We start from the raw sequence: 22,541 nt of genomic DNA, 5'->3' as shown, positions 1-22,541 counted from the left end.
AATAGAAAAAAAATGCATGACACAACGAAAAATATTTTTCAGTTTATATTTTTATAATTTCTCCCCGTTTTATGTCTGATTCTCTTCGTTTAGTCGAAGAAAATCGAGAGAAAAGAATTTTACCATTTCTTTCCTTCCTTCAAGTCATAAATGATCTGGATAATAGAAAAAAAATGCATGAAACAACGAAAAATATTTTTCAGTTTATATTTTTATAATTTCTCCCCGTTTTATCTCTGATTCTCTTCGTTTAGTCGAAGAAAATCTTATTTCGCCATGTCCTTCCTCTTTCACCAAGCCAAAAAAATGGTCCCGATAATAGAAAAGAAATGCGTCCAACAGAAAAATTTTTAATAAAAAGAAGAAATTCCTCGCGAAGGGAAATGAATTGACGGGAAACGCGTGTTCTCAGGGACGAGCTCGTGGAGGGAACAGTTCACGGAGGCGTTGACGGTGAGCGGCGGCGACGACGACGATGGCGAAGGCACCGGCGAGGCAGCTGCACCGTCTACCCTCGACTATCTGATGCACGGCTTGACGATACTCTGGAAAGTGTTGTTCGCGTTCGTTCCGCCAACCGGTAAGTCGCACGATATATATATATATACCTCGCATATACTGTCACATTTCCCGAAAGAAAATGGACTCGGTTCTAGCCGTGTAAGGTGCAGGGTGAAAACGGGGCGGTTAGGGTGGTTGCTGGCGTCGCTGCGTCTGGCACGCGTAAGTTACGTTTGTCAAGTGCCAACCGAGATCCACTTACGCCCCGGTTAAGTTGAGCACGACAGAAGGCGCGTGTTGGAATATTTTCGACGCGTTTCTCAGAGCGGATGCCCTGTAAATTAAAAGCCGCAGCTGGTGACCTTGTTGGCCAGGAAATTATGCAAATCGAAAGGTCGATAGACGTCAGTGGCAAATTCAGACGAAACTGAATCACTCGCGTGAAATTGTTATCATCACCGGACTAAACCCACGGGGCAATTTGAGAACGAGTGCATTTCTTTAAATGAAAATTTCACTTTCTAATTTTCTCCTTTCACGGAAGCTTGTTCAGACCTTGGAATCAATGACCTTTTAGACACATTCCACAGAGATCAAAGATTCACTGTTTGAATAATAAGAATTACGCGTCACAGGGATAGGGCAACAGGATTTTAGACAAATGCCAAAAAAGATTGAGAACTAAGCATAGAATTCTTATCAGAGACATTAAGAAGAAAAAGGATAGAAGAACTATAAAATACAATAGAATACACGAGCTTTTATTTGTGTGTTTTCTGAAAAATCGTTTGAGTCTCTAAAAATACACCGTTTTACATCTATTAGATAAAGTATCTAATAGAAATTATGAATTATATAAAGTATCTAACAGAAATTATGAATTTATGAATTTATTTGTAGAATTTATTTATATCTAACAGAAATTCTACTGTTATTCGAGAAATATATATAAATACGAGAAATATAAATTTTAAATATGAAAATGAACGGACAGAAATGTAACAAAATAAAATAGAAATGTAAAACTGTATGGAAATATATAGAAGCACATAGAAAAATAAGTGAATAAATAAAAATATAAAAATAAATATAAGTAAAAAATAAAGTAAAATATAAAATATAAGTGAAAAATAAAGTAAAATATAAAATATAAGTGAAAAATAAAGTAAAATATAAAAATATAGGTAAAATATGAAATATATGTAAAATATAAAGTAAAATATAAAAAGATAGATAAAATATAAGTAAAATATAAAATATAAGTAAAATATAAAAATATAAGTAAAAACTAAAATAAAATATAAAAATATAGGTAAAATATGAAATATATGTAAAATATAAAGTAAAATATAAAAAGATAGATAAAATATAAGTAAAATATAAAATATAAGTAAAATATAAAAATATAAGTAAAAACTAAAATAAAATATAAAAATATAGGTAAAATATGAAATATATGTAAAATATAAAGTAAAATATAAAAAGATAGATAAAATATAAGTAAAATATAAAGTAAAATATAAAAAGATAGATAAAATATAAGTAAAATATAAAAATATAGGTAAAATATAAAATATAAAAATATAAATAATATAAGTAAAATATAAAATATAAATAATACAAGCAAAATATAAAAATAAATATAAAAATATAAACAATGATAAATCAGAATGGATCGTAATTCTGTGATGATACGACGTGATGGAACACAAAGTACCGCCCATAGATTGTCCATCGGTAAAACGAAAAAGTCTTTCTGGACGATCGATCGCGCTCCACTGTATGAATAACCGCGAGGAATAACTGTCGCGATCTTTTATTTGTCTCGCATAAGAATCGTGCAAATTCAGCCGGAGGCGAGCGGTGAGTACCCCGACGCGCATTCCCCCGGCGAAAGAGATCTTCCCGCGGGTTTTACCGCGGACAGCTACCGAGCTACAGGAACGTTTACAGCGGGAAGAAACGTTTCAACGCAGCGACAGCGAGACTTTTACGGACTCTCTCCAAGGAAATGGAAATCGAGTTTCCCCCGTCCCGTGGATCGTGCTTGTCCTTTAAAATCCTCCTCTTCCTCTTGCTTCTTGGCACTCGTCTCATCTTTGTTCGTTAACGCTGCTAAATTCGCTACGTACTTCGCCGTGTTTCGGAAGTGTCGCGTAATCGAGCGTCGAAACGAAGCAGCGCGACGGTGAACAGTTAAGAGTTAATTAAAAGTTGCTCGTCGAGAGCGCCCCAGTTTCCAACAGCCGAGACGAAGCTAATCTCCACGTGGTGTGTTCCTCATCGAATTCTTATATCTTTGTTATGGCGCGCAACTGCGGACCGGACAGAAAGAATTCTCGTCGCAAAGCCAGTGCCAGACAGAAGGGAAGAATCTCGCGATGCTCGACTACATTGCGCGGACAGATACATTTACGTGGCCGTAATAATCCCGAGGGACAAGTTTGCACGGAAATAGCAATTTAGCATTCCGACCGAGGGCGTCTTTGATGTCCGTTCGCGTCCATTTCCGCTGGATATTAAACTATATTGCTCTCGAAAGAGAGAGAGAGAGAAAGAGAGAGAGCAAACCGGTTGCTCGCTGCAAACCGTCTAACATTTAAGAAAGTTACAGTCGGTCGACTATAATTCATCCAGAGCATTCCCGTTGCAAACTCGCGCGCGAACAATTCGTCGCGGGGGCTCAGAAAACCGCCCGAGTCCTCGCAACGAGAGAGAGAATTAATCGCCGCTCCTTGCTCGGTTGGTAAATAACCGAGGCTGAGAGAGGACGCTCGATTAATTTCCATAAAAAGCTGTGCTCTTGTCGTGTCGTAGGTCATTGTTAACCTCAGAAATTTAGGATATAATATAATATTTATTTAACATAGATTAATAAGTATTATAATATTCAAATTTGTATTAATTTACATTAATATTCTAATATTTGTTTAATATATGTAGATTAATAAATATTGTAATATTTAGATTTGTATTAATTTATATTAATACTATAATATTTATTTAATATATGTAAATTAATAAATATAATATTTAAATTTATATTAATTCATATTAATATTATAATGTTTATTTAATGTAGATTAATAAATATTGTAATATTTAAATTTATATTAATTTATATTAATAAATATAATATTTAAATTTGTATTAATTTATATTAATATTATAATATTTATTTAATATGTAGATTAATAAATATTGTAATATTTAAATTTATATTAATTTACATTAATATTATAATATTTAATTAAATACTATAACACAATATAATATTTAATGTACATTATTAATTTAACTCCGTATTATATTTAATATAAGTTAAGAATATGAATAAAATTTTGTGCATCTCTTGTTATACGTACGACATATATTCTAGTAAATTTTTCACTCGTAAGGTGAAGACGATGACGCGGCGAATGTTTCTTCTTTTCTCCTTCTCGATTGTCCCTTTATTAAATAAACGTCGTAACCGCTTCCGGGCGTAATTGACTTTTTTAACGTGGTGCATAACAGGGCGTCTCTGGACGCCGGTTAAGGGGCTAACGGGGCATCTTGCTTTTCCGAGGCTCTCTTTAAATTTTCATCGAGGCCACCACCCGATGAAAGGAGGAAGACGCGAGAAACGGTCGCTGCACGCGAAAAGAACTTCTTTCCCCGATGTAAAAGCGGGTTATAAAATTAACGCCTGTCAACCTGCGCGTCACGGATTGCGAGACGGGAGATCCAGCTGCAAAAAGAAACGATTCCCCCGAGCGAGAGAGTAAAAGTTCCCATGCGACGCGTATTTTACCCGGGGAATTGTACGTGTTTTATTAAAACGCGCGTGTTTACGTGCCAGCTTCTCTTCGCGCAATTTGACGATGAATGAAAAATAATTGAACGAGAGAGAGAGAGAGAAAGAGGAGAGTGTGAAACGACGAGCGTACGTCCGAGTGATCATTTTTCTAACGAATAGTTGAACAGTCTCTGGTTGATAAATCAGAAATTATTCGCGCGTGGACGATCGCCCACAGCAGTGGCAATTTAAATTAGATAGTAGTTTAAATAAATCAGAATGTAGTATATTTAAGGGCAAGTGAATTGTAGATAATAAGACAAATGAAGTGAAGATTAATATGACAAGATTGTAAAATAAATACAATGTATTCATGCAACGAAAGATAGAAAGACACTGTTGGAATGGAAGGTGTACTAGCCTAGGCTGGAAGCGATGAATTATACCAAAATATTTATACGTGCGTAAAAAATGTATAAAAGATGTATAATATAGAAATATAATGAAAGATATATAAAAGATATATAAAAGATATATAAAAGATAATATATAAAAATATATAAAAGATAAATATATAAAATATAATAAAAATTATATAAATATAAAAAATGAAATATAATAAAAGATAAATATATAAAATATAATAAAAATTATATAAATATAAAAGATGAAATATAATAAAAGATAAATATGTAAAATATAATAAAAATTATATAAATATAAAAGATGAAATATAATAAAAGATAAATATATAAAATATAATAAAAATTATATAAATATAAAAGATGAAATATAATAAAAGATAAATATGTAAAATATAATAAAAATTATATAAATATAAAAGATGAAATATAATAAAAGATAAATATATAAAATATAATAAAAATTATATAAATATAAAAGATGAAATATAATAAAAGATAAATATATAAATATGAAAAATAAAATATATAAAAGGTAATAAAAAATATATATAAACATATAAAAGATAAGTATATATAAATATATAAAAGATAAATATATAAAAATGTATATAAATATATAGAAGACAAATATATAAAAACATACATAAATATATATAAAAGATAAGTATATATAAATATATAAAAGATAAATATATAAAAATGTATATAAACATATAAAAGATACTTAGTAGAAGGTAAAAAGAGAAAGCACAAATTACTGACACGTATTCGTATAATTAACACATATTCATTGTCTTAAATAATCAATTAATTATTAACTGATGTTAAAATTCGTTATTATTAACTGACATTAAAATTCATTCTAAGGGGTTTCGATTTTACCAAGAGAGGAGGCAAGAATAATAAAAGTGCTCGTTTCGAGTAGATTCTCGATTCCAGCCAGGGACTGTAGTTAAATCGGCGCGATCAACGATGGTAGACCAACGATAACGATAGGCCAGGCCGGTGATCAGCTCGTGCGAAGAATCCTTCAGCTAAATCTAGAGTGGCTATAAAGTGGTTTCTCCCGCTTACGCGGAGGGGTGGGTTTCGATCGGGGTTCGATCGGGCCGCCGGGTCGACAGCCACTCGGTAAAACCTCGGGGCAAAGAGAGAGAGAGAGAGAGAGAGAGAGAGAGAGAGAGAGAGAGAGAGAGGAGCGTTCGTGACACGCCCTCGAGGTAATAATTTGCGCGGTCGCCGACGCGGATTTTTGACCGATCTTTCTCTCTCTCTCTCTCAATGATCCACTGGCCATCGTCGATCGACGAAAGTTCGCGGAGTCGAGAAGAAACGCCGATTGAATTCTGAGAAATATTCGTAGGAAATTTCACGCGACGAATTATTGTTTTTCATTCTTGTGCAACTGATACATTCGAAAGGAAGCATACGTTTGTGTAAATGTAAATAAATATAAATTAAATATAAATACAAAATAATAAATATAAAATTATAAATTATAATTAAATATAAATATAAAATAATGAATATAAAATTATAAATTATAATCAAATATAAACATAAAATTATAAATTATAATTAAATATAAATATAAAATTATAAATTACAATTAAATATAAATATAAAATAATGAATATAAAATTATAAATTATAATTAAATATAAAATATAAATTTATTTATATATATACAATTTAAATTAATGTGATTAAATAAAGTTTTATAATAAAATTTTGGTAATAATTGAAAATTTTATAATCAAGAATTTTTTTAAAAAACAGATGCCCATTTTTTCGCTCGTGGTTTATTTCTATCTTTATTATTTTGTTATTTTATTATTAGTTCACATTAAAGTCCACGTTAAATTTATGGCAATACTTTCGCAAGATTACGAAACGTTCAACAGAGAATAAATCAAAACGGGAAGATTAAGACACCGATGTAGCGTTGGCAATCCGTTTAATGACTGGCGGGAGAAGAGAAAAAAAAAGATGAAACCGTAACGGAGTATCTCGTGATTAACGCGATAGATCACGAGTTGACAGTGCCATCAATCACAGGAGATAGAGTTACGCGAAACAACCGGCTGAAGGAGAGAACGTGCTCGACAACCTTCGAAAAATCGGGAAATTGCTTTCTGCAAACTTTTCGATATTATTAATTAAAAGAGAGGAAAAAAAAGGACACCAATTCAACGAAATAACCTTTGAAAAAAAGCCGGTAAAATGAAGAAAGAGGTATCTCATTGCAAATGTTGTTTTTCAGAGAGAAGCTTTCTCTAAGTAGTAGAAACAACGATTAGGGAGACGAGGAACTTCGCGCTGAAACGAGCACAGTTTTCAACTCCAAATCCGATGATCTCGAGTTTGAATCTAGTATACGAAATTTTCCAACCCTCTACGATTCCGGAATGATACATTTTTGCGTTCGAGTATTTTTTTATTTTATCTTCATCCCCTGATGTCGCACAGTTACAGCGATATACATGGAATTAACTTACATAAATTATATATAGTATATAATATATATATATAATAATAATATTTAATATTAATACATTAATATTATAATATATATAATATGTACAATATAATATATATAATAATAATAATTAATATTTATACATTAATATTACAATATATATATAATACGATTTAAAATTTAATAAATTAACCAAACGAGAAAAATCTACGCTATGACCAAGAATTTTGAACGTTAAAACTAATTCGCTGTCATTATTATTATTAATTCATCGTTTCTCGAAATTCTGAAAGTGGGATACAATATTCTGGATGCAATATCTGCACAATTGCTACACTTTCAAATCAATAATCTTAAACATTGATATCACACACTCTCCAAAAGAGTAAACTACACTCCAAGCGAGACGAAACCAATTTATTGGACTTTGCAAAGTGAGTCGAATGGAGACAGCATTTTGAGAAAAGCTACGAATGTGCACACAAGTATCCCCGATCTCGCTGAATTTCTTAATGAAGTTTCGAAACTTCACTTTAAGAAACGGTAAAAAAAGAAGAAAAAGGAAAGGAACGATCGAATGATAAATTCGAGATCAGATGATAGACGATGTTTCTCGAGAGTGTGATGAGCTTTATCTCGGAGTAAGTACCTCTGAACTGGGAAGTCTTCGGCGCACAACGGATAGAATCTCCCCGCAATGTGAAGCTGGATGCGATGATATTATCCTGCAGAAGGGATCGCAACTCCGGTGGGATTTTGTCGGCTTTCATTGTCTGTTCGCCAGATAGTTTGCCCTGCTCCTCTCCTCCCCTCTCTCTCTCTCTCTCTCTATTTCGACCACGCAAAATTATTTCGAACCAGTTTACAAGCCAGACCAACAGTCCACGGATAATCTCCTCCAAAAAATACAGCGACATTTATCACGCAAAACAACGCGCATGTTGGTTAGTTTAATCCCTTTCAGACTAATGGTATAATAAGCTACGTCGCAAGATAAACGGTTGGATCTTTGTAATTTTTTTTTTTTTTTTTTTGTGGACAACGTTGTGACCTCTGAGAACTATTATAGATCGTAATATTCGACAAGTTTGTGGTTTTCTTTTTTTAAGTAAAAAGAATAGTCGAGTCTCTTTTATCTGAACTACTATTTTTCAATTATTTTAACATTCGGTGACACTCGTATTGCTCGAGAAAATTAACTGAAATTTATTATTGTCACTCGCTAACGTAAATGTTTCGTAGCAGTTGGATATGAAGATAAGTAATAAATAAATAATATATAATAAATAAATAATAAATAATAAAAATAAATATTAGTAAAATAAAAAAATTATTAATTTAATACTAAGGATATCGAGAATTTATGGTAGAGAAGAAAGTGGAAGATTATTTTATTTGTGTATTTCACTAAACATCATCCAAGTCTCTGTTGTAAATATATAGAATTGCCTATGGGCAATAACGAATTTGTCATTTTGACCAGTTTGGTAGCAATTAATTAAATTTTCATCAACGTGAAATCTTCCTTCGAATTTTCTGCAAAGCACAAAACCATTTCGTACGAAGATAAAACATCTCCAAAAAAAAAGCTCCTTTTGTTAATAAATTTTCAGCCCACGTTCTTCCATAATTTTGTACTGTCGCGCCTGTTACCGCATCTATTATTGAAAGAAAGATCCACTACGAAGTTGGTTAAAAAATTACAAAAGCAACTCCAAAACAAACAAAAAAAAAAAAAAAAACGAAAAAAGAAGAAGAAGAAAGAAAAAACGCAACTAAGAGAGAACATAAAAAGTTGTGCAAATGCATGAAAGTTGGATAGTACGTGTATGAAAGCTCACTTCGAGAAAGAAGACGCACATTTTTATTTAGGCCACGGATTATGCACAGAATGGGAACGTACCAAAATTTCATTGCAAAAAGCTTCCGCGCGTGCGCGGTAGCACCAAGCTGTGGGCCAACGAGTCGCCAATGAAATTCTAATTTCCACCGTCGAAAAACAAATTACAGATCTGTTTGGCTTCCCGCCGCGTTTTCGCGTCCCTCTGAATAATTTCTACGCGGAATAATTCACACCATGCAAATAGCCCCGTGCATCCCTTACGTGCGTGTGTACGTAATTATGATCGAGCAACCGGACAACGTGGGACCATCTTCGCTGAAAGCTCTTCGGATTTTGAGGATGGAAGATGTATAGGGTGTTTCAGAAATCAAGATACAATCGTGATTTTACACGAAAGAGAATATAAATTCTTTTTTATTTAGTAGGATTTTTTTTAATTTTAGTAGGATTGAAGGTCATTTATTAATATATTTTAATATATTAAATGTTATATATATATAAATTTAATATAATATTAAATTTTAAAATATCAGAATATTAAACTATCAAAATATTAAAATATCAAAATATCAAAATAACAAAATATCAAAATATTAAAATATTAAAATATTAACATATTAAAATATCAAAATATTAAAATATTAAAATATTAAAATATTAACATATTAAAATATTAAAATATTAAAATATCAAAATATTAAAATATTAAAATATCAAAATATTAAAATATCATATCAAAATATCAAAATATTAAAATATCATATCAAAATATTTAAATATTAAAATATCAAAATATTTAAATATTTTAAAATTATTTAAATATTAAAATATTAAATATTTTAAAAATATTTTTCCTATACGCATTTGTGATGTTTAATTTTTCAAAACTTTGAACAACAAACGACTATAAGTGTCACACTGAGATCTAATATTTCTTATATTCCTTCACACACCTACAAATAGCAGAACTTCGCCGTACTCTTTTGGAAATTATAGCTATGATATTCAGCCAAACATTTTGTCCGACTGTCACTCGTCGCAAAAGTGTTAATACCAATTTACGTTGAGTTTTATGCATATTACAGGAGTTACGTGTGCGTCCCCATCGGCCTCGCGTGACACGCTGTTCCGTAAGTCTCTCGGGTGCCATCGGTCTCAGTTTGTGAAGCCAGGCAGATCACACAGCTTTTTCCGTGCCCGTACTCTCGATTGGACAGCTATTAAACAGATCGCGTATCTCTGTGCATATTTAACGAAGGGGGGAATGGAGGGAGGGAATATCGATGCGACTACGTCGCGCTACGCCGTAGGAAATTGAATGAATATTTAATGAGTCGTCCGTCGATGTGAACGGCTCCATTTTGTCCTACCCTTGTTATCTTCCGAGACGAACGACGAGCTAAGGAGAATCTCTGATTTTTTCATATTTCTCCGATTTCATGCTCTCTGTGTCGAGCACGCGCAGCAATTTCTGTCGCTGGCAGGGAATTTCATATAATTCAACGGGGCAAAGCGCGCATTCGCGTAATACTCGTAACTCTTTGACGACCACTCTTTTTCGTCCACCACTTTTGTGCTCCACTTTCTTCTCTCAGCTCTCTATCTCGTTGTTTTCTCCGTTGTTGTTGAATGAAGTCTCCTAAACCTAACCTTCTTTCCTTTTATTTTGTAGCGGTGATTGCCTTTGCATTGTACAATTTTTACTAAACGCGACAAAAATTTGAAAAGTTCAACTTCTCTTATCTAACTCTAATGTTCAAAGAACAACAAAATGGTAGAGAAAAAGAAATCGTGCAGCAAGTTTCGAAAAGTCACTGTATAAACAGGAGGCTTCAATTTTCAAATCTATTACAGATTCATGCGCGAGGAAAATTTCTCGAGCAACTCTACACGCGTGTAAGACAATTTATAGAATTTTCGAGAAGAAAGTTCGCTTTCTCATCTGTCACGTAGCAGTGAAGTATCCGTGAAGAAAACAAACGATGCAATCTGATAGCAGAGGCTTCTAGTTTCGAAATGAGCCCAGGATTATTATCGTACGATCTCTTCTTACAAAGTTACGTAATAACAGTTTGGATATTTAGATGTTCGAATAATCTTCTATCTATCTAATAGGGAAATCCATAAGTAATGTTGCTTTCTTCAAATTTAATAATTAAAAAAAAAATTAAAATATAAATGTTATAATTAAAAATTATATATTATATTATATTATATTATATTATATTATATTATTTTATTTTATATTATATTATATAATTTTATATTATATTATATTATAATTAATATAATATAATACATAATTTGTAATTATAATATTTATACTTTAATTTTTCTCTTTTATTATATTATATTATTTTATTTTATATTATATTATATTATATTATATTATATTATATTATATTATATTATATTATATTATATTATATTATAATTAATATAATATAATACATAATTTGTAATTATAACATTTATATTTTAATTTTTCTTTTTTATTATATTATATTGTATTCTTTCCTATTATACTGTATTATATTTTTATATAAATATAATTTTTATATTAATATTAAAATAATATTATAACTAAAAACTAATAACGATTAAAAAACAATAATTTAAATCAATTTTGCACAATATCGAAAAGCTTGCATTAGTCATAATTTTAGCTCTAATTTTATTTTGAAAGCGAATAGAATGGAAAGTTTTACGAGAATCGCGATCTCTTGAAACCATTAAACGAAGCTCTTCGTCAAATTGATAATCGTCGCGGGAACAATTGGCAAATCGCAGAGGGGGTGAGTGGCGAGGGTTGCGAGAGTTCATTGTCTGACGCGATGAATTGCAAAACAGCTGTCTGCATGTTGTTAGAACCTCTCGCGTTGAACTTTATTAGCTGCTCCAGACCGTGTTATGATAAACCAGCGGATCGTGAAGCCAGTTTAGAAATAGGGGAAGGAAGGTAACCGGATAACCCGCGTTTCCGATTAAACTCGACTTGGCGAGTAACTTGCACGCGACAGCCGACTCGTGTTGCATGAACGATCTAAATTCATAAATCTATATGGAGCACGTACGCCGTATGTACAGGGTGAATAAAAAAAAAAGGATTCGTAACTTCTGGGGTTGAAATCGTCTAATAAACATGAAACGAAAAATTCACTCCGAATTTTTCGTATCATCTATCAGCAATTTATTTACGAAATAGCGAGCGAGGTATCACTTCGAATAAAATGATATAAATAAATGAAATAATCGTCTTATTTAAATGGTAGTTAGCATGAAATTTCTCTAATATGTGAATTCGTTTAAAGCAATCACCAAATATAGTATGTAGAAGTTAATGATACGTAATTTCAATTTTTTTTCTTTCGCTATTTTATAAACTTTATTATATTATTATATTATTATATTTATTATATTATTATATTATTATATTTATTATATTATTATATTATTATATTTTTATATTTATTATATTATATTATATTATATTATATTATATTATATTATATTATATTATATTATATTATTATATATTATATCATACATATTATTATATTATGTTATTTATATTATATTATTTTCTACTATTAAACTATTAACTTTCTGAATCCATTATTAGGACTCTTTTTCATGTTTAGAAGTTACGAACCGATTTCTCTATTCACCCTAACATTCACTATAACAGTAATTAGTTCCGACGAATTTCGGTGATCACACAGAAAGAATTCACAGCCCGTCGCTGTCCACGGTTCGTTGCCTTTTCAATAAATTAAGACTTAACGTCGTACGTGTGCTTTCTTTTTCTTTTTCTATTTTTTTTTTTTACGAATATTCCCAACGATCCATCATCGGTGCAATTGATCACGAATGATCGAGGTTTTAGTTCTCCCCCGAAACGAAAATATGTGGACAACCGGGAACGATCCATCACGATCAAGTTTCGTCTAGTTTGTTAATTTGAAATAGAGAGCAACTCGAATTATCTTCTACGGGGAATTCACCGGCACGCCAATGTAATACGAAATCATGGCCAGTTTGCGAACGGGGACATGGAAATTACAGTATGATGTATCACGATGGTGTCTCAAACGTAGAATACATTATTTCCCTCGATCGAAAATGCTTTGGAGAGTGTTGACGCATCGTCGAGAGGAACGCCGTTGAAATATAAATACTTTTGGATCCAATGGGATTGGCAGGAAAAAAGAAATTATTTGTCCATACTGTCTAGTTGTTTCCATTAGACTCAACTTGTTAAACTGTCTTGTTAAACTGTCACAGTACCCCCCTGCAATTTATTGCTTGATGTTAATATTCGGAGCGAATGTAACTCTTTTCCTATTTGAATAAATTTTGAATCCTGTACTCGTGTTTTTTTCGATGGGAGTTGTTTATATCTGGCCTCTGATTATCTTCTATTTGCGAAGCAGTTTTTTCTACAAAATGCTGAAATAGTTTTCTTTCTTTTCTATAATAAATCTTCGATCATCTAGTCCAAAGTTGGCTAACTGGCGGCGCGCCCCTACATTCCTGCTCGCCAGCGTTACCCCCTCCACTGTCTCTCGCTGTCTGTTGATTTCCCTACCACATAAGTGGAGGGGGTACCGCCAATTAGCCAGCTCTGATCTTTGCTTAACTTTGTATGAACCTGAGTACGGTGGCCTTAATAATATTCCTCACATCCTAACACTAGAACTACCAACAATTAAAGTCTAATATTTGTAGCAAAGAAATTGAAGTGCAAGGTACAAGAGAGAATTAACAATACAAGGTAGAACACAAGCTTCTATTAATACATTTTATTAAAAATCACTCGGATATTTAAAAATACGCTGATACAAATGTATAAAATTTCCATAGAGAATTATAAACTGGTCATTTCGACTACGAGCTGATAGTTCTAGTGTTAAAAATACGTGTAATACATTCATACATATTTCTTTTTAATACGATGGGCTGTTTAGACGTTCCCATCATATTACGATGTTTTTCTACGAGATTCATTTTTCTGAAAATTTTCCGAAAAACTTGGTCTGGAAACTTACCGCCAATTTAAGAAATTGGCAAGCGCTCGCGCGCACGTTAAACAGCAGTAATTCGCGAGTGTATAGGAGCGTATCTCGGTATTGCGATCCGGTGTATAGAGAGAGCAATAGCTCTCGACCGGTATTAGAGCCTAACCCGGCGAAATGAAATTTCCGCAGGTAATTTCCGCAGACCCGCAATCCCAGCAGGCTGCCGGATATCGATCGACATTACTAACCGGTGTTCATTTTTACAGTAAACGCATCCCCGCTCGGAAACTTCCCCCCAGCCGGGAGGGGGGGAGTGGATGGGAAGGGGGGACACGGAATTGCGCTTTTAATTGAGAAAAATATCCGTGCAATTACGGATCCTTGGGTCCGCGGTCCTAAACGCCCACCGACCGAGGCAATTTAATTTATTCGGACTCGCGGCCGCGCACAGCACAGATCTCTCTCTCTCCCCTCTCCCTCCTTTGTATTAATGCCGATTGCAAAACGCTCCTTTTTGCTAGCACAAACAGAACCTCGCTCTCTGTTTGCTCTCTCGGTGGACAACGGCCTCGAGAGATGAGTAATAAATCGTGGGAGTGAGGAAAGACGAGAGGGAGAAAAAACAATTGAAGCCAATTGAATTCCAAAATGGCGCAAGTGCGCTGATCAATATTTTTTGAGGGCATTTTCATTTTAATTTATTGCCTATCTATTGGACGATTTCTGCTCCGTGAGTATATTTGCCTAAAGTCCTAGGACACTTTTCAACGTTTTATTTTTAATGTCCAGTACTTGTGATAACTTTTTATTTTTCACGTTTAATATTTGTCGCGGATTATCGTGTATACATATTTTATAATACGATACGATGCACTAATTAACAGAGTCTTTATTGTATAAAGTATATTATATATTATAACATAAAGTATAATATTCATAAATTAATTTATAAATATTAATTAAATATTATACTTTTATAAATTAATATTTTAAGTATAAATATTATAATATTTATTGTATGTATCGTGTTTAATTGAATTTTGTTGTATGTATCGTAATATAATGATACTATAATAAATATATAATATACTTTAGACAATAAAGATATATATATATATATTGTTTCGAGAATGAAAACTGCATTAGGACCATTTGCTTGCCACAAATTAATGTTCCATGGATGTTGATCGAATTATTGTAAAATGTTTCCTTAACTATTATATTTAGAACAATATTTTCTTACTTGGAATTTAATATTCTCCCGATTTGAAAACAAAATATATATGGCCCAATTGAAAAAAATAAACGAGTAAGATAACGATCACCCTGTATACTTTCAATCGATTTCATTATTTAACGAGAAGAAGTCTGTCTGCAACCGTCTACATTCTCTACAGAACGAATGCAGTTTTGTAACAATCGTCCTTACGTTTTCCCCTTCCTTACAATTTCCTTTCCCTCAGATTTTCTCTCGTACGTCGAACGAAAGCAGTTTCATCAATTACCAGAGCGTGGATGTCGTTTTCCCATTTGGAATAGGAAGAAAAAAAATAATGAAAGAAAAGAAACGAAACAAGAGGCAAGGAGACGCAAGGAAGTTGGAAGAGCCTCGCGATAGTTGCATACACGGTGCATCTTCTCGGTGTTTTCGAACGTTATTACCTGTTTATCGCGTAACGCGAGCACAAGGGGAAGGGAAGAAATTGAATTTCGCCGCGTTGAACGGGTAACAGACCCCATAACGCCGCGAAAATGGCTGAAACGGTAACGATCGGTGCACGAGAGATGGTAAATTTTCTCTTGGTTAACGCTGTCGTTCATCGGGGTACCGTATTTTTTTTCTTTCTTTTATTTCCTTCGTAAAAACGGAACGCTCACTCTTCGGTGAGAGAGAAACGAAATTAATCATCCGATAACTGCCGGTTCGACTAACTTTTCACATCGTGATTTTTCAGTTTCTTCGAAGAAGGAAAAAGAAAAAGAGAAAAAAAATCGTTCGAACTTCGAACGTGTAAATTAAAGGAGAGTTCGTTGGAAACTTCTCTTCCAGTTCTTTCCTCCCCCTGTTTCTTTCCTCTCTTCTTTTTCCCGTTTTCCGCACCGCTGCGTAGAAAATCCACGGCGGCAGGGAACAACGTTATCTGAAATGCATCCCGCGTTGAGAAGACGAGACGAATAGCGCGTCAGATAGGGCGTCTGTCACACACGTTTTATCGTGAATCTTTCAACGAGTGGCTGAAAGGATCGGATAGCGCATTCCCTCTGGTAGCAATAGGAAAATAGGCCAGCAACACCCTGGAAATATTTTACCTCCCCTACCCCTCCTCCCCCCTCGCGATCTCGCGATAAACGAGAATGAACGCGCGAAGATACCACGTGTTACCGCGTGTGAACGTAGGTCGGTGACTAATATCGGTGTTATATCAGTTTCTTTCACGAAACATCAAATGTCGAGAACGATATAGTGACACACAGACTTCTTCGTTCTTCTCTTTGAGAATTTTATTCAATCATTAACCTCTTGCGCTGGAATGACGTCGAGAATTTTTTATCCCAACATTGCAACATTTTCTCAGTTTTAGATATATTCAATTGTAACTCGGACAAAACGAATGATAAGTTCATTACTTGTTAATAATTTCTATCCAGTGATATTATATGGATGAGTTCAAAAAAAAAAAGAAAGCGACGAATTATTGTATACGATTCGGTCACTCGTTATGGTTATCCGCAATCAGTTGCCAGAGCAAGTGGTTGATCTTAACCTCTACTCACGTCGAGAATTTTCTGTTCCAAAATTGTAATATTTCCTCAGTTTTAAGTACGTTGAAATATAACCCGGGCAAAATAAATATTAAATTTATTACTTCTTAGTAATTTCTATCCAGTGATATACCGATGAATTCGAAAAGAAGACGAGTTATTGTATACGATTTGGTCACTCGTTATGGTTCGCAATCAGTTGCCAGCGCAAGTGGTTGATCTTAACCTCTTCTCACGTCGAAAATTCTTTGTTCCAAAATTGCAATATTTCCTCAGTTTGCAATATACTTAAGTATAACCCAGGCAAAACAAATAATAAATTTATTACTTTATAATAATTTCTATACAGCGGTGTCATACCGACGAGTTGAAGAAGAAAACGACGAATTATTGTGTACGGTTCGGTCACTCGTTATGGTTCGCAATCAGTTTGCCAGCGCAAGAGGTTGATCTTAACCTCTTCTCACGTCGAGAATTTTCTGTCACAAAATTGTAATATTTTCTCAGTTTTTAGTATATTTAAGTATAACCCAGGCAAAATAAGTAATAAATTTATTACTTTATAATAATTTATATCCAGTGATGTCATACCGACGAGTTCAAAAAGAAAGCGAATTATTGTATACGGTTCGGTCACTCGTTATGGTCCGCAATCAGTTGCCAGCGCAAGTGGTTAAAGGCTCGATGCCCGGGCTCAGACTCTACGAAACGGAGTGAAGCGCGACGAGAGAGAGCGGGAGAAACTCGAGAGAAAGCGAGAAGAGAGAGAGAGCAAAGGTCCATTGTGTACCAAGCAATTAGCCCGGCGTTTACGTCGTGCGACGTTTGAGACCCTGTACAATCCGAGCGAACACCTCCGCGTATCCAACGCAAGACACAGAGTTCCAACCTCAGTGGCCAACATTCCGACACACCCTGCCATCCCTCCCACGCTATTACCATTCCGTCGACTACCGTCGCAATAACTATTGTCAAGCTTACCGTGATTATCGCGAGCCTCGATACTCTTCATCTGCCGTTTCTAACGGCGCCGACACACTGTAACACGCATATACAGGGCGGTCCATTTCAATGAGGCCACCTGAATATCTTTTTCCGAATTGTGACGATGCAAAAAATATTGATTTTTGCCAAAATCATTTTTTTTTTTTTTTTTTTTTGGTTCGATAACTTTTCAAAGTTATTGATGTTCTTTTTTCTTTTTCGTACAACTGTTTGTATTTCTCTTTCTTTTGCATCGTATAGCTAGTGAAACGATAGATTCAGATGTGTAAAGAACATCGGGTAGGTTCAGATATATAAAGAACATAACCTTGAAATGACATTAACAGTCCAAAAATTTAAGTTTCGAATGTACGAAGTATTTTTTATTCGACATCCACACAGCAAAAATATAGGAAATATTCGAAAAGATATTTAGGTGGCCTCACTTAAATAGAACACGATCTATATACGATAGACGAGACTTACTTTCGAGAAAATAGATAAGAAATATTATTATTAGTATTGTATTGATAATATTTATTGTATTTAGATCAGCATCGTTCATTTGTATAATCACTGGCGACACTTATAACGCGGAAAGACACTTATAAAAAAATCACATTAATATTAATCTAATCTGTACTTAGAAACGATAAAACCAGTCTAATTCCAAATGAATACGACCCGATGTACAGTGCAAACTGAAACTGCAGTCAAATTTGCGACATGAATTTTATTATTAATTTTCTAATTTTGCCAACAAAAATTCTACCAAAAAGAAGAAGACAAAATCGTCGATCGTTCATCACATATAAGAAAGAAAGTGTCGATAAGAAAGGTTCCTCCGATGAAAAGACTACCAACAGTTTCAATGCAAAACCAAACGTGAAATTCCTCAGAGTATAGACAGTGTGTCGCAAAAGAGGATCATTTGTTAGTTACTCAGTGGCGTGTTGAAGAAAGGCAAGGGGTGAGGGGAGGAAATCGAGTGGCCCCGCCGCGACGAAACGAGAGTTTCGTCGCGGAATCGAATCAGCCGCGCAATCTGCAATTTCATCAGTCTCGCCCGACTTTTAAATGCAAATATCCGGAAAGCGGGAAACGAAGTTGGCCTCGCTATCTCGCGACATCCTTACGCCTCGCTTCTCTATCTTCTCAACTTTGTCCGCGACGTGTATAATGCCCCGCCTCTCGTTAAGCCATTAACTTCCATCCGACAATTCTCCTCCTCCTCCTCCTCCTTCTCCCAGAGTTCCACCGAAATATCTTTTTATTCGCGTGGCTTTTCCGCGAAACTTTCGCGGCCTCCATTGAAAATAAGCTCAATAAGTCCGGCACGACACGTCCCATATACTGGGTTGTCCCACAAGTAACGTCACATTTTTAGCAGTAGGTGGTTTGTTTTCCCGTGACAGTGCTTTCAACCTGTCACAGGGCGGTCACTGAAAGACCGAACGATACAAAACAAAACAAAAATAACTCTTTTACGAGCAAACGCATGTTTTTTTCAATTTTTTGTTATTTTACTTGGAAATATGGAAATATGGATTTCTTTTTCGGTATTATATACGTGAAAGAAAAACATCCCTCAAGTGACCACCATTTTCCTGCTCACAAGTAAGAAAGATTGAATATGAACTTGTGACTTTTTCAAGTCATTTTCAGTTTTTCAGTGGCCAGCCTGTATAATCGTGTATTAATTGTTGACACTTTAAAAAAGTTAGTTGTCCCATTAAGTAACGTCGCATTTTTCGCAGTAGGTGCAATCGTACGTTAATTGTTGACAAGTTAGTTAAAGGGGAACATTAAATTTGGATCACATGCTTTTGGTTTGATCTTGCTGTGAAGATCAGCGACGTATTTTTTGAGCAATTGTCATTTTTTTATTTTCGAAAAGGGAAAGACGCCAAAAAAGATTCGCATATTCCACTGATATAGCATACTCAGATTGTCATTTATTTAGATCATTACAAAATTTGCTTAATGGCGAAAATTTTGATTCTCTAGACTAGTGGTTCCCAGTTTGTAGTATGCGTACCATAGGAGTACGCGAAAATAATAATGGTAATGATGGAAAACACCAAAAAAAAAGGAGTTAAAATAAAAATACAAAAACAAAGTTATGGAGTTTTAATTTACAGAGGGAGACTTACGTGAAAATTTCTGAGAGATGGGTAGTGGTTTTTTATGAGAGGTATTCAAATGAAAAGCCTAATCAAAAAATACGGAAGGGAAGGAAGGTTGGGAACTGTTGCTTTAGAAACTTGCAAAATGCATGTGTGTGCATTTTTTGCCGAAAAGGATAGTGAATTTTTGGAAGGAGAGAATTATGCAATTGCTCACAAGAGGAATAAAGAAGTCGTACGAAATAATGGGCAATGTATTATTAATAAAATAAAATTTTAAATTATTAAAAATAAAATAAAATAAAGTTAATAGAGTAAAATTTTCATTTACAAAAACATGTCGACAAAATGGAAAAAAGTCGTACGAAATAATGGGCAATGTATTATTAATAAAATAAAATTTTAAATTATTAAAAATAAAATTAAATTAATAGAATAAAATTTTTGTTTACAAAAAAAATGTACACAAGATGGAGAAAAAAGTCGTACGAAATAACGGGCAATGTATTATCAATAAAATAAAAATTTTTAATTATTAAAAATAAAATAAAATAAAATTTTTATTTGCAAAAAAATGTCCACAAGATGGAGAAAAAAGTCGTACGAAATAACGGGCAATGTATTATCAATAAAATAAGATTTTAAATTATTAAAAATAAAATTAACAGAATAAAATTTTCATTTACAAAAAGATGTCTGTTATTTTATACCCAAAAACAAAAATGCGACGTTTACTTATGAGACAGCCCGATGCACCAGTGGGCGCGTCGTGAACCGCAATAAGCACGATGGGCACAGCCGGTTCCGTTGTTCTCTCACTGCCTGTTCGCGATTCAATCGTGACCCCTTTGAAATCGGCTGACATCGACGGACATCGGAGCCGGATGTGGAAGTTGCACCACTACTACTGAATGGGAAACGCATTCTGCTGCCGTGCATAACTGATCGCGAACTTCGGGAATACGGTCGTTCCCACGATCCACCCGAAATTTCGTTATTCGCTACTACTCTCGCCGTGAAAATGGAAGGTGTACACAAGGCTTGAGACACAAGCGAGGAAGGCGCAATTTTCGAGCGAAAACGAACGAAATTGGAAAGAATCCTCTTCCCTGGACAGGTTGCAGCTGAATTGCTTTGGAAATTGGTCGCTTGAAGCGTGAAAGAGATTCGAACGAGGGCGACGGGGGAGGGGGAGGGGGAAGAAAGAGAGAGAAATGGGGAAAAAAGGACTTGCCGGTGAAATTCTGTGAGAAGTGAAGGTCCGCGTGAAAAGACGCGTCGGATCGATCCCGGAGAATTAACGAAGAGAAAAAAACGTACGGCCGCGGTGCACGGTCTGAGAAGGTTGTACGCGCGAGGGGGTGAATAATACATTGTCTCGGGAGCAACCTGGCGTGTCCGAGAAGAGGATCTGGAGACGAGGGTGGCGAGAAACGAGAGAGAAGAAAGGAAGGTGGCCGAAGAAACGGACGTCTAAGGGAAAAGAGACGGAAGAGGAAGCAGAACGGGAGCAGAAGGGGCAGAAAAACAGCGGAAGGAGCAGAGGGCGCAGAGAAGAACGCGCTTTATTTCGCCGGAGCACAATCGGACAGCAGCGCGAAAGCCTGCTGAATTGGCAAAAGCCTTCGGAAAGTACTGTATCAACGTGCCGCGCTGGGGGCTTGACTTTGTTTATTCCCTTCCTCTGTTCTTTGGCCCGCGATGCACCACAGCCAGCGGCGTGTACACCTATAAATCAACGTCACGGTGAATGCCTCGCTGCGTGCATGATGCAGAACCGCCCGACCTTTCCCCCCTTCCCTCGAGGAACCGGGGAATAAAGTCAAAAATCGCGACGCCCGCGCGAGGCACGCGCGATACGCTTTCAATAAAACATAGCTGACACGTCGAATCAGCCGCCGACCACTCGCTTTATTCCCGCTTAATTAAACATCCAAGCTACCAACGCACGCACGCGTTGTTCTCGTTCCACTATCTCCGTTTCAATTTTCTCCTGGATCGCGTGCGCGCGTGTATTCTGATGTGTTTGTGTTTCTTTTTTCTTTTTTTTTTTCTTTTTAGAAACATTCTTTTTTCGTACGAGACTGATATCGAAATTTCACTACGAGGCTGAAGCTGATGCCGAAGCAGGGGGGAAATATTCCACGCAATTATCTCGACGTTGAACTGTTTACTTAGATGCTTTCGAGATTTCAAGGTGAAATGACTCCTCTGTTTTGTTTAAATTAGAACTTGTGGACTGATGGATATTATCGATGGATGGAATTTATCGAGCTTCGTGTGTACGTTATCTCAAGGTTATTCAAGGTCGTTTACTGCTTTTCAAAAGTTACCTCCGTAATGCAGAATGTAGAAGTTATCATTTATGGATATTATTGTGGATGTACAAAGAATTATTATTTTATCTCTTGCATTTGAAACCTTAATGATCTCTTAATAATTTAATAATAATAATAATGAATATAAAATAATATAAATAATTTAATATAACAGTATAAATACAATAATATAAATAACTTAATGATAATAATATTAAATATAAAATAGTATAGATAATTTAATAATAATAATAATAAATATAAAATAACATAAATAACTTAATATAATAGTATAAATACAATAAT

The 22,541-nt window shown here is 34.4% G+C and overlaps 1 protein-coding gene across 3 annotated transcripts in view; it reads left to right on the top strand.

Moving 5' to 3' along the window:
* LOC122529726 (sodium/calcium exchanger 1-like) overlaps positions 1-22,541 on the top strand; it is a 122,132-nt gene that overhangs the window by 61,992 nt on the left and 37,599 nt on the right. For all 3 annotated transcript variants that reach the window (XM_043656114.1, XM_043656113.1, XM_043656115.1), the window contains one exon: positions 413-580. In XM_043656114.1, coding sequence (XP_043512049.1) covers positions 413-580 — 168 coding nt within the window. The remainder of the gene's footprint in view (positions 1-412; positions 581-22,541) is intronic.

Source organism: Frieseomelitta varia, unplaced genomic scaffold (assembly GCF_011392965.1).
Source record: "Frieseomelitta varia isolate USP_RPSP 00005682 unplaced genomic scaffold, Fvar_1.2 scaffold_305, whole genome shotgun sequence".
Taxonomy (NCBI): domain Eukaryota; kingdom Metazoa; phylum Arthropoda; class Insecta; order Hymenoptera; family Apidae; genus Frieseomelitta; species Frieseomelitta varia.
Note: the sequence above shows the minus strand (reverse complement) of the source record. Positions and strands in the feature narration are given on the sequence as shown.